The 13455-nt window shown below is 54.1% G+C and overlaps 1 protein-coding gene across 1 annotated transcript in view; it reads right to left on the minus strand.

The window, feature by feature from the left end:
* Positions 1-12851, minus strand: part of ADORA2B (adenosine A2b receptor) — a 30744-nt gene extending 17893 nt beyond the window's left edge. The window contains exon 1 of the mRNA XM_008010492.3: positions 12379-12851. Within this exon, the coding sequence (XP_008008683.3) occupies positions 12379-12713 (335 nt within the window). The 5' untranslated portion in view covers positions 12714-12851. The remainder of the gene's footprint in view (positions 1-12378) is intronic.
* Between the last annotated feature and the right edge of the window lie 604 nt (positions 12852-13455).

Below are 13455 nucleotides of genomic sequence, written 5' to 3' on the forward strand. Positions count from 1 at the left end.
AGCTTTGGGAGCTGTGGCATTGATCCCCTCCCCCTCCCACACTCTCCCCAGGCTGCAGCTAGAGACGTAGTGATAAAGGGTGGGGGAGGGGAAGAGTTTAGATTAGGTACACTCTGTGCCACACGAGGAATCTCAACCATGTGAATCTAAAAAATGTTTTTCAAAGTCAATTTAAAATCCTTTAGTCTTCATCAAAAGTAAACATATGAATGCCAAAACTGTATTTAAAAAATAGAAGAACAAAGGAAAAAAAATCAAGGAACTCTTCCAGAGAATGAGAAAGCACTGGGAACTATAAGAGAACAGTGATCAGGAAAGGAGGGGATGTCCCCATCTGCCTATTTTTTTTTTTTTTTTTTTTTTTTGACACGGAGTCTTGTTCTGTCACCCAGGCTGGAGTGCAGTGGCTTGATCTCAGCTCACTGCAAGCTCCGCCTCCCGGGTTCACGCCATTCTCCTGCCTCAGCCTCCCGAGTAGCTGGGACTACAGGCGCCCGCCCCCACGCCCAGCTAATTTTTTTATATTTTTAGTAGAGACAGGGTTTCTTTTTTTTTTCTTTTTTTTTTTTTTTTTTTGAGACGGAGTCTCGCTCTGTATCCCAGGCTGGAGTGCGGTGGCCGGATCTCAGCTCACTGCAAGCTCCGCCTCCCGGGCTTACGCCATTCTCCAGCCTCAGCCTCCCAAGTAGCTGGGACTACAGGCGCCCGCCACCTTGCCCGGCTAGGTTTTTTTTGTATTTTTTAGTAGAGACGGGGTTTCACCGTATTATCCAGGATGGTCTCGATCTCTTGACCTCGTGATCCGCCCGTCTCGGCCTCGCAAAGTGCTGGGATTACAGGCTTGAGCCACCGAGCCCGGCCGAGACAGGGTTTCACTGTGTTAGCCGGGATGGTCTCGATCTCCTGACCTCGTGATCCGCCCGTCTCGGCCTCCCAAAGTGCTGGGATTACAGGCATGAGCCACCGCGCCCGGCCCCCATCTGCCTATTAAGAATCCCAGAGGCGTGACTCACACCTGTAATCCCAGCAGTTAGGGAGGCCAAGGCAGGCAGATCGCTTGAGGTCAGGAGTTCGAGACCAGCCTGGCCAACATGGTGAAACCCCGTCTCTACCAAAAATATAAAAAATTAGCTGGGGGTGGTGGTGCATGCCTGCAATCCCAGGTACTCAAGAGGCTGAGGCAGAAGAATCACGTGAACCCGGGAGGTGAAAGTTGCAGTGAGCCAAGATCGTGCCACTGTACTCCAGCCTGGGTGACAGAACAAGACTGTCTCAAAAAAAAAAAAAAAAAAAGAATCCCAGAGGCGACCAGGTGCGGTGGCTCTTGCCTGTAGTCCCAGAACTTTGGGAGGCCAAGGTGGGCAGATCACCTGAGGTCAGGAGTTCAAGACCAGCCTGGCCAACATGGTGAAACCCCATCTCTACTAAAAATACAAAACATAGCCGGACATGGTGGTACATGCCTGTAATCCTAGCTACTCAGGAGCTTGAGGCAGGAGAATTGCCTGAGCCCGGGAGACAGAGGTTGCAGTGAGCCCAGATCATGGCACTGCACTCCAGCCTGGCCAACAAGAATGAGACTCTATCTCAAAAAAAAAGAAAAAAAAAAAAAAAAATCCCAGAGGAAAGAACAGAGGAAATGGAGAGAAGGAATTAACCAAGAAAATACAGTTTTCGCTTGGTATACACAGGGGATTTGTCCTTGGGCACCCAAGTACACCAAAATCTGCATCAAATCCTTAGGTCTGAAGACAGACGTAAGTCTTCAGAAAAAGTTGGTCCCCTGTATACTCGGGTTCACATCCCGCAAATACTATATTTTCAATCTGCGTTTGGTTGAAAAAAAAATCCATTTTAAGTGGACCCGCGCAGTTCAAACCCAAGTTGTTCAAGGGTCAACTGTATTCTTTGAAAATTTCAGAGCTGAAGACAGACCTAAGTCTTCAGATTGGCAAAGTCCACCTACTAGTGCCATCCTCAATGAAGGAGAAAAACTAAGAGTCACTATTTAGACCCAGCCTCACGAAATTTCAGAACACCAAGGGAAAACAAATGATCCCAAAGGTTCCCAGTGCAGAGATACAAGTTACAAGTAGTTACAAGTAAGAATCATTATGCACCAGACTTTGTGAGCAATACTGGGTGTTACAGCAACCCCTTCAGACATCTGAGGGAAAACAGTTCCTAACCACAAGCCATCAACCAACCAATCATATGTGAGAAATAAAACCCTTTTTTTGAGACAGGCTGTCACTCTGTTGCCAGGCTGGAGTGCAGCGGTGTGAATGCAGCTCACTGCAGCATCAACCTCCTGGGCCCAAGTGATCCTCCTGCCTCAGCCTCCCAAAGGGCTGGGATTACATGTGTGAGCCATTGCACCAGGCCAAAAAAACATTTTTTACATATAAGAACCCAGAAAGTTTATCTCCACGTCTAACAAATATGAAATCCTAGAAAGAAAACACGGAATGCAGGAAAGGCTGGAACCACTCCAAGGGCACAGTAAAGGAAGCCCTAGCAGCTATGTGGCACACGTAGAAAGGGGGTGAGAAGGCTCAGCATAAGGGTGATTAAGCAGCTGGCTGACCATGAGGATGTGGGAAGGCATGCTTCCTCCTTTAACTTTCTAATTTCCAGATGGGAAATGCTAATTTCCAGATGGTAAGCCTGAAGCAGGCTAAAATATGACATAATTTTGAGTAACGTCTGAGTAATGAATAGCATCTAAAAATAGGATCCTAGGCCGGGCGCAGTGGCTCACACCTGTAATCCCAGCACTTTGGGAGGCTGAGGCAGGTGGATCACCCGAGGTCAGGAGTTCGAGACCAGCCTGGCCAACATGGTGAAACCCCATCTCTACTAAAAATAGAAAAATTAGCCAGGCGTGGTGGCACATGCCTGTAATATCAGCTACTCGGGAGGCTGAGGCAGGAGAATTGCTTGAACCCAGGAATCGGAGGTTGCAGTGAGCTGAGACCACGCCATTGCACTCCAGCCTGGGCACTGCAGTGAGGCTCCATCTCAAAAAATAAAATAAAATAAATAAAATATAAAATAAAATAAAATAAAATAAAATAAATAAAATATAATAAAATATAATAAAATAAAAATAGGATCCACTTGACCTGGACGTGAGAAGTGCCTCCTTGAGAAGCATGGGCGTATGGGCAGGGCTGCATTCCCTACTCCACTCAGACTATTCCATCCAGGGGTGAACATCACAGATGCAAGTGAATCACCATCATAAGTGCTCTTTCTCAGTTTCCAGTTTCCAGAAACTCTCTACGTCAAGTTCAGGAAATGTTTTTATATAATAAAATGTAAATGGTATAGGCTGGGTGCGGTGGCTCACGTCTGTAATCCCAGCACTTTGGGAGGCCGAGGCGGGTGGATCATGAGGTCAGGAGTTCAAGACCAGCGTGGCCAAGATGAGGAAACCCCATCTCTACTAAAAATACCAAAAAAATTAGCCAGGTGTGGTGGCGGGTGCCTGTAATCCCAGCTACTCAGGAGGCTGAGGCAGAGAATTGCTTGAACCTGGGAGGCTGAGGTTACAGTGAGCTGAGATTGTACCACTGCACTCCAGCCTGGGCGACAGAGTGAGACTCCATCTTTAAAAAAAAAAAAAAGTAAATAGTATAAACCTTAACTGCATTAAAGTCATGGTATAATGCAAATGTGTTCAATACACAATCTGCAGAGGAAGCCATGAGAAGTAGTGGCTGCCTCTGACAGGCAAAGTAGGAAAGCAGAGATCCGAGACAGGTGACATCTCCACAGCTTCTCCCTGTGCAGGGTCGGTTTCTTTATAGCAGCATGAGTTACCTTTCAAAAGGAAGACCTCATGAGAGGCAGCACGCTCACGGTAACAGCGCAGCTCACAGAAACCAGGAGCAGACCTGGGAAAGGAATGGGGGACATGCTCTTCCTCGTTTTTCTTGACAGTCAGCAGATATAATCACCACCTGACAGAATTACAGGCCGAAATGTCCACAGGAAAAAAATCAAAACACAACAGAAATTAAAGTGGGGCGTGGGGGAGAAGGCTGGCATGAGCCACAGGCCTCACGGCTCACAGTCGGGAGTCAACAGATTCTGCTTCCAAGATGGCAGCATAAAACTAGGGCTCAGCCCGGAGCACCCCTCGGGGCAAATGCCAAGAGAAATGGGTCTGGGGGCTGCCCCTGGCAGAGGGACTGTCGGGGGGCTCTTGCTTTCCTTCTTGGGCCCTTTTGTACTTTTGATTGTTTACTTCTTTTTTTTTTTTTTTTTGAGACGGAGTCTCGCTCTGTCGCCCAGGCTGGAGTGCAGTGGCCGGATCTCAGCTCATTGCAAGCTCCGCCTCCCGGGTTTACGCCATTCTCCTGCCTCAGCCTCCCGAGTAGCTGGGACTACAGGCGCCCGTCACCTCGCCCGGCTAGGTTTTTGTATTTTTTAGTAGAGACGGGGTTTTACCATGTTAGCCAGGATGGTCTCGATCTCCTGACCTCGTGATCTGCCCGTCTCGGCCTCCCAAAGTGCTGGGATTACAGGCTTGAGCCACTGCACCTGGCCTGATTGTTTACTTCTATGCCCACTGGTTGATTTGTAATTCAAAAACATAGAAAATAATAAATGCGACTCCTTCATGGACTCACTAGCACCTTCAGGACAGAATCCAAACCCCTCAGGAAGCTCTAGGCCCTCCTCCAGCTGCCTGCTCCCTGGCCCGTCCCCCACCACAGCGCGAATCTCATGCCCACTCACATCCCCAAAGTGCGAAGCACGCAAGGTGCCAGGCCAGCTCAGGAGTCCCCCTGCTCCGGCGTACCCTGCACTCCCAGCTCCGCAGGCGCTCTCCTCCCACCTACCACACCGCTCAACCCTCCACCCTACAGAAGCAGCACTGCCCCTCAGCCCAGACTGAGTGGAAGCCTGCCCGCCCATGCCTGGCACAGGCTGTTCTCCACTTCAATTCTGTCCAAGAAGATACATTTGCTATTTGCCATTGAGTTCCCACTGCCCATGGTGCTGTCTCTGGCTGGTGAGCCACGGAGTCCAAGAGCCTATCAAGTTAATACCTTAGGGAAGAATAATCATGGTTAAAGCCCCATTCTGGAGTCAGTAATGAATCTGAGGCAAAAGGAAAGGCTGGGCCTCAGTTCCCCAGTCCGAGGAAGGAGCAGGTGGCAGGCGCAGCTGTCAGGCAAATGCTGTGAAATTCCATTCACACTGGCCAGGGCTTAGCTTTCTTCACTCGTCCATTTGATGGGTTAGCTGGAGTCTTCTTTGTCCAGGTAATAATTAAAGAGATCTAATCACAATTTGCCAGTGTCCTTATTCATCCACCACTAGAAGGGACCCCTCATCAAGGGGGTGTTTGGAGGTGACCTCGGGGTGTGCAGTCCTTCCCGCTAGCTGCTCACATGATGGTTAAGGGCTCCTGGGAAGATAGGCTGACTCAGTCCTGGCTTCCATGTGACCCTGGGCTAAACGTAATTCTCTGCACCTCCATCTCCTTATCTATGAGGTGTGAAAATAACTATCTGCTTCCATAGGACGGTTGTAAAGATCAAAGGAGATTATGGATGTAAGGTGCCTGGCACCCAGAAATGGCTTGGGAACAATGGTTGCCATTCATAAGACTGAAAATCTCAATGTCCAGAATGGCTGAGGACACTTCCCCATATCTGTACCTGCAGGGTACACCCATGGTGTGATCACAAACTGACAAATGAGAAGAGTGAGATACAGGGATTGGGTCCTGCCCTGCACATGGTCACCGAGAAAGGAGCCAGGTGATCTGTAGTGGGAAAATACTGACTTTTTTTTCCTTTATCCTCTTCTCCAGACAACCAAAGGCAGCCACCGTCCTTTTCAGAATTCAGTGGAGATGTCCATGGCATGAGGCCAGGTGCCGTTTCCCTGGCTGTGCTGCTCCAGGGCACCTGGTCACCTCCAGGCATGCAGAGCTGTTGCAGGCTGTGCCTGGTCTGGAGAGAAGGCCTCTGCCCTCTGGGAGCAGCTCCAGGCTCCGGTCTCAGGGCAGGGCCCAAGGTGGCTTGAGTTGGCCCTCCTTCCCGGCCTCCTTCAGAGGGAACGTGTCCACAGCACCCCAGCACACGCCAAGTCCACTTCCATCTCCGCTGCCTTGCAGTTCCCATGTGCTCCTGATGACCATCCAGCCAGGTCAGGCTGACTCTACCCTCCCCGAGGGGACAGGGCCTTCAGGTACCCTCTGGATTGAATTACCCCAGTTCTGACCTGGTTCCAAGACGCGTTTGAGGGCCTCACTGACCAAACTAGACCTTGGCCCCTGCCTAGACATGTGTGTATCCCTTGGAACAACACACCGGGAACCAGCCCCTTATCTCAGTTAGAGGCCCCAGCAGGATTATAAACAGCACCTGCTGGTTTTAAGGTTGCTACCTGGGAAGTGGAGTTGGGAGGACTGTGTACTAACAATGGAGGATAAATCACAGCAAAGTAACACCCAGGCCTGAGTGATACCCTGACGCAGGCCTGTGCATGGAACCAGGAGCCAGGGTCCACGGGTCACGTCCTGCGCATCCTCAGCCCCTGGCCTCAGCCTGGGCCTCTGGCCCACAGCCCTTGCTGGCTGCCTGGCAGTCCCTGGACACCTCTGCACTCCTCCCCACCCTTTTGTCCCTCAGGCCCATGAGAGATGTTTTCAGAAGACGGTTTTCCTGTCTTCTGTTCATTGGAACTTGTGGGAGCAGGTCTTCTGGAGGTTCACAGAGCCCTTGGGCCCTCACTGTACATCTGCTGTCTCGGACCCTCCCCTCCCCTCCCACATGTCCAGCTGTTCCCTGGGCATGACATAGCCTGACATGTACCCTTTTCACCCAGTCACTCATGCATTCATCCACAATGTGCTTTCCTAGCCTGTGCCAGCATCGTGCTGCATCCTGGGGTGTAAGACAAGGCCCCTGCCCACAAAGCTAGCGCACTGGGCGCAGAGAGACTCTAAGTAAGGACATGGTTTAATGGGATAACTAGAGATGGCGGTAAACCAATGCAGTGGCTGAGAAGTCTCTCCAGGTGGGTGAAGTGAGGAATGGGGGTGCAAAGACCATGGGTGAGAAAAGAACTTGGCTGTGGTGAGAATGGGGGGTAAAGGCCAACCATGCACAGCCTCAGGCTGTGGTAGGGCATGGGGATTTCACCCTCGGTGCCTTGGCAGCGCGGTAAGCAGGGGAACGGTATGATGTGGCTTAGGTTTTAAGTCATCCATCTGGCTGCCATGTGGAGTGGTTACGGGGGAGCAGGAGTCCAGCTAGGGGCCCACAGTGCCCACCAGGAGCTGCAGAGAGAACATGTTCAACGAGGTCCGAGAAGTGACAGCTCGATTCTGCCAGAAGAGGGACGGCGCATGGGTGACAGGAGAATTCAGTGGCATCCTGGTGACAAGTGGAGGAGTTTGCGGGGGAGGGGAGGCAAAGGAATAGATGAGGAAGTGAAGGGGCGTTGATCTAGGGTACTGAGGGTGGCTTCCTGGTGCTGCTCTGACAAAGCCCCACAAACCTAGCAGCTTAAAACCAGCAGGGCCAGAAGGCTGACTTCGAGGTGTGGGCTGCGCTCCTGCCAGAGGTTCCAAGGGAGGATCTGTTGCCTCTTCCAGCTTCTGGTGGCCGTCCTTCATTCCTTGGCTGTGGCCTCCACCTTCACATGGCCTTCTCTGCAGATTTATCTGCTGAGTGCGATCGCATGAAGGGGCCACCCAGATAATCCAAATAAGCTCCTTATCTCAAGATCCACAGAAGGCAGTATTTGTGGGGTTTTGGTTAGTTGTTTTTTGTTTTGGCTGTATAAGCGCATAGTCAGAGGTTCTGGGAATTAAAATATGGACATATGTTTTTTAGGGGGCCATCATCCAACTCATTCCCATGGGAATGATCTGGAAGAGAAAGATAACACTGATGCAGAAAAAGGGTGAACCCAAGGAGGGAGCTCTTGGGAAAGCTGCAGGATACGACCTAGAGCCAGAAATCTTCCTGCCGAGCTTTTTTATTTACTTACTTATTTTTTTGAGACAGAGTTTTGCTCTTGTCACCCAGACTGGGGCTCACTGCAACCTCCACCTCCCAGGTTCAAGTAATTCTCTTTCCTCAGCCTCCCGAGTAGCTGGGATTACAGGTGTACGCCACCATGCCCTGCTAATGTTTGTATTTTTAGTGGAGACAGTGTTTCATCATGTTGGCCAGGCTGGTCTCAAACTCTGACCTCAGGTGATCCACCTGCCTCGGCCTCCCAAAGTGCTGGGATTACAGGCGTGAGCCACCGTATCCAGCCCCTGACAAGGTTTATTTCAAACATTACCAGTGAATTTTATGGAACAGGAATTATAGCTCAATTTTTGTGTGTGTGAGACACAGTCTCACTCTGTTGCCCAGGCTGGAGTGCAGTGGTGTAATCCTGGCTCACGGCAACCTCTGCCTCCTGGGTTCAAGCAATTCTCCTGCCTCAGCCTCCCGAGTAGCTGGGATTACAGGCGTGTGCCACAACGCCCAGGCACATTTTTGTATTTTTAGTAGAGACGGTATTTTGCCATGTCAGCCAGGCTGGTCTCGAACTCCTAGTTTCAACTGATCTGTTCGCCTTGGCCTCCCAAAGCACTGGGATTACAGACGTGAGCCACTGTGCCTAGACTATAGCTCAATTTTTTTTTTTTTTTTTTTTTTTTTGACAAGGAGTTTTGCTCTTGTTGCCCAGGCTGGAGTGAAATGGCGTGATCTTGGCTCACCACAACCTCTGCCTCCTGGGTTCAAACGATTCTCCTGCCTCAGCCTCTTGAGTAGCTGGGATTATGGGCACCCACCACCACGCCCGGCTAATTTTTATGTTTTTAGTAGAGACAGAGTTTTGCCATTTTGGCCAGGCTGGTCTCGAGCTCCTGACCTCAGGTGATCCGCCCTGCTAAGCCTCCTAAGTGCCGGGATTATAGGCGTGAGCCACCGTGCCCCGACCTATAGCTCAATTTTTTAAAGTTTTGAAAAACATTCAGAACCCCCCGCCAACTCCCACCCTAAGTAGAGGCCACATTTTCACTCAAGGCACAAAGTCTTGCTAAGAGGTCTTTAATCCCTACCTCGAAGACCAGATACGTGAGGCGCAGAGAGAAGCCTCAATGTGGCAAGAGTAGGGAGGGTGACCAGGCAAGGTCCAGGGATAGGTCAGATAAACATGGCGCTGGACCCATCCGACCAACTAAACCCTCCCGGATCCACCCTCTTTCAGTTCCACTAGGAAAACAGCTGGCACTCAGAGACTCAGTGCCAGAGGGCCAGGGAAACTGAGTCTACCAGCAGGGAAGGCCCCCACAGTGGGTGTGGCATGAAAGGAACAGGATTCAAGCAGGGAGGAGGAAGTGCTTCTCCCTGAGGGTGAAGTGAGAGCTGGGAGCAGCTTTGGGCAGGGCCCACACCCTCCTGCTTGTAAACGCCCACCTGCCCTGGCCCAGGAGCTGCACGCACCACTGGGACTGGACCCCCTGCCAGGCCCCAACATCAGGAACTGTCTATGGACTTGAACCAGAGGCAGTGGACTTCTGTTTGTGGCCAGCCCTGTCCTGAAGGCAAAGGGCAGTGCCTGGTGTGAGCAGACACTCCTTTTCCCAGCCAGGCCAAGGGTGTCATATTTGTCCCCGGCATTCCCTCGGGGCTCCCCTCCCTTCTACACTGTCATCTGTCATATCAGTAAACACCTAAACACCTTGGCAATGCGGTGGCAGGTGGGGGCTGTGGTCTCTGCGGCCATAGGCCTCACATTTGGAGCCTGTGAACCGGGAGGAATTGGGGGTAGGTCCCAGGACTGTCCTTGCCCAAGTCCTCAGCCCTCACTCCCTGCACCTCGCCCTCCTTATTGCTTGGCTTCAAAGGAGAGACACCTCCTCCCAAACAGGACACTTCCGACTTTACTCTCACCTGGACTTCCACGACCCCAGGAGGGCCTCAGGGCCAAGTCAGAGTCTGGGGCGCCCTGCACCCAGCCTGTGTCAGTCAAGTGAAGAGAGCTTCAGGCCCCAACTCTAGGAGGGTTCTCAGATAGGTGGAACCAGATGTCCCTGGTTAAAGATCCCACTGCTGGAATCCCCCCACATCCCACTCCAGAGATTCTGATTCAGTACAACCAGGTGGGGCCCTGTAATCTGTATTTTAACCTCCTCCCAAGGGGCCATGAACTGCTAGGCCAGTTGAGGGAAGGCCTGCCCCAGGCACCAGCCCCCCCAGAGGGAAGCCCTGGGGGCCCCAGTACACCTCTCCCACCTACCAGGGTTGGGGTGGTGCTGTGGCCAGGTCAGATGAGTACCTCTGGGGCAGGGAGCTGGGGACTGCCTGTGCACCTCTTACAGACCTCCAAGCTCTGTGGAAGGGCCAGGAAGGCAGGATGGGGCGAGCCTCAGTGTTCTCCCCTCCTGCCCTTGGCAATGCAAAGAAGTTCAGGGCCTGTGATTCACAGCACTCTCCCCTTAACACGCCCACACCCTTTTTTTTCAAGACCCCACCCAGCACAAACCAGGACAAGAAGGAACAGATTTAAACTTTTATGGAACTTCCTGCTCCCTGTGGCCTGGGAGATTTTTCCAGTAACTCCTCTCTGGGTCTCTGGTCTCTGCCAGGGCAAGTCCAAGGGGTTTCCATTAGATGGACAATTCAGGCTGGGGCTCGTGACTCCTTTGCTAGATGCAAAACATCCAAGAGGCCATCAGGTAACAACGATGACACCAAAAGGCAGGGGGAAGGGACCCAGAAGAGAGAGAAGAGACTGCTGTCCTCCCTAAGCCTTGGAAATCCCTGGGCTGTCACACCTCATGGGAGGCATGAGGCCTCCTGGTCCAACAGCATGGGCAGCAGCATGTAGAGCAGCCAGACACCCACATGTGGCTCACAGCCCTCCCAAGCAGGAGGTTCCTGTTCCTGCTGGGATCCACAACACAACCCACAGCAACCAAGCCCAACACATCTGCCTACTCAAATGGCCTCTGGGAGCATTCTCCCGCTCCATTCCCACAAACACATTCCCCTACAACCAATGTACTGCAGGCAGGCTCCTCCTCCAGAAACGGCAGAGCACTTTTCTCCCTGTCTCCCAAACACAGTGCCACACATGGCCCTGCAAGGTGGCCATGGGTGGGGACATGGTGCCAGCTGTGAGTTCAAGCCCTGGCTCTGACACCCATCCCCGATACATCATCCTGGGCAAGACTCCAACCTCCCTGAGCCACCACCCCTCCTCTACGAGATGCAGGTTACAGCACCTATCCTCTGGTATTACTGCAAGGACTGCTGGGGACATGTTTGTTATAAACTGTCTGCACAGAGTTGGCACCCAATAAATGACTTCCTTCCCTTCTTTCCTAGTTTGTGATTTAGTTTCCCTGTCTCAGCTCCAAATTTACAGAGATCTCAAGCTCTCCTCAGAAATGCCAAAATGGCCCAGGCACCAAAAACAGAGAATAAATACTTTCTACAAACTCTCAATGTTGAAGTCAAAAGCTCCAACTGGGAATCCACTCTGGTCGCTGGCTGACTCCATCCCCTGAATCCTAGACTTTCTCAGCGTGGGAGAAAGAGTGGACAGGTAAGTTCGCCACCATTTTCCGCACTTCTCAGCCTGCTCCCTGACAGGGCACCAGGAGATAAACGGTTACACAAGGGGAGGGAGGCTGTAAGGCCGTTTGCCAGACACCAGGAAGCATGTAACTCCTTTTAAAAGTATATGGAGGTAATCTGAGTCACCATTAAACACGCAGAAACAAGTGTCCGTAGCGTTCCCCAAAGTTAACGGACACATTCCCCTGGGATGGGCCGGGCAACCTCTCCGCAGCAGGCACATTCTGAAGCTGGCTCATGCGTGTCCATCCTGACGGTGCGAATGCCCAGCGTCCCAAGTTGCCATGCCCTTGGTGGGAAGCTCCCGGGACTGCGTCTGGCCGCCGCTCTGGACCCGGGGCCCCGCTCTGGGGCGGCTGCTCTCGTGGACACCGCCGCTGGGGGCGAGTGTTAGGAACGACCTTCGCGGCAAGGGTGGAGATGTGATCACCAAACCTCCCGCGCCCCAGGCTCCACCCGCCCACGAGGGTGACGCTTTCCCCTGGGTTTCCAGGGCGCCTCGCCAGGCGCCGCACTCCCCGGATCCCCTAGAGCTGTCTCTACGCGGATCTCCTTAGAGGGACACGCATCCGAGACGTCTTGGGTGCCCGGGCGCACTTGTTTAGCGGGGCAGGGTGGCCAGGCTGGAAACCAGACCTCCAAGCGCCCCGCGCGCCGCCAGCCTGTCCCGTCTCGGGTACCCGAGGGAGGAACCCCGGCCCTAAGAGAACGACCCATTTGGGAGCTCCGACGGGGCCCCGAGTTCGGGGGACGCCGAGCGCCTCACCTGAGCGGCACACAGACGGCCAGGTACCTGTCGACTGCCACGGCCATAAGGCTGAAGATAGAGCTCTGCGTGAGTACCAGCACGAAGCAGGCGAGGAAGAGGCAGCCGTAGAAGTCAGTGCAGAAGCCCAGGCTGATGGTGATGGCAAAGGGGATGGCGAAGAGCCCCACGGCCACGTCCGCCGCCGCCAGGGACACCAGGAAGTAGTTGGTGGGCGTCTGCAGCGCGCTCGCCGTGCCCACCGCGGCGCACACCAGCACGTTGCCCGCCACCGACAGCGCGGCGATGACCAGCTCCAGCGCCACGTACAGCGCGTCCTGTGTCTCCAGCAGCATGGCCGGGCCGGCCAGGCCCCGGGCGTCCCCTACCGGAGGCGCGCCGGGCGCGGGGCAGCCGCGTGAGCCCCGCCGGGCATGGCCGTCGCGCCCGGACCGCGCCTCCGCCGGCCGCTTCTGAGCCTCGGGGCTGGGGAGCTGCCGGCCGGGACCCAGGGGTCGGGGCCGCGGCCAAGAGGCGGCACCCATTGGCCGGCGCGCCCGCCTGTCTCGGGCTGGGCGGAGCACCACCACCTCGCCCAAGCCCAAAGTTCTCGCCCGCGCGGGGGCCCTGCGGTCCAAGCGCAGCGCCGCGTCTTGGTGGCGGCGGATAACTAACAAATTGCCCCAACTTCCCGTCACGCTCGAGCTCGGAGGCTGCGTCCCAGCGCTCGCACCGCCTTCCAGTCCGGGCGGCTCCTGGGATGGGGCCGGGCTCTGCCCCCGGCGCCCGCCGGTCCCAGGAGCCGCCGCGAGAGGACCCCCCAGGGCCACGCACCCCCGGGAGGGGCGAGCTCACTCCATGCTAACCCTGCGCACCCCGGGCAGGCCGACTGGATGGGGTGCTGTCGGGCAGGCAGGGAGCCGAGGCCGCAGTCCTCGCTGTCCCCAGGCCGCGGTGCCGGACTGCAAGGAGCCCTTGGGGGCTGCAGCCCCGGCCGCCTCCCCGCTGCTCTCCACCCTCGCCCCTCCACCCGCTCCCCCGCCACTGTCCTACGGCCCCGCTCTGCCTTCTTCCTTAAGGCAGGCTCGTGTCCGTCCC

The sequence above is a fragment of the Chlorocebus sabaeus genome, chromosome 16 (genome assembly GCF_047675955.1).
Source record: "Chlorocebus sabaeus isolate Y175 chromosome 16, mChlSab1.0.hap1, whole genome shotgun sequence".
NCBI lineage: Eukaryota > Metazoa > Chordata > Mammalia > Primates > Cercopithecidae > Chlorocebus > Chlorocebus sabaeus.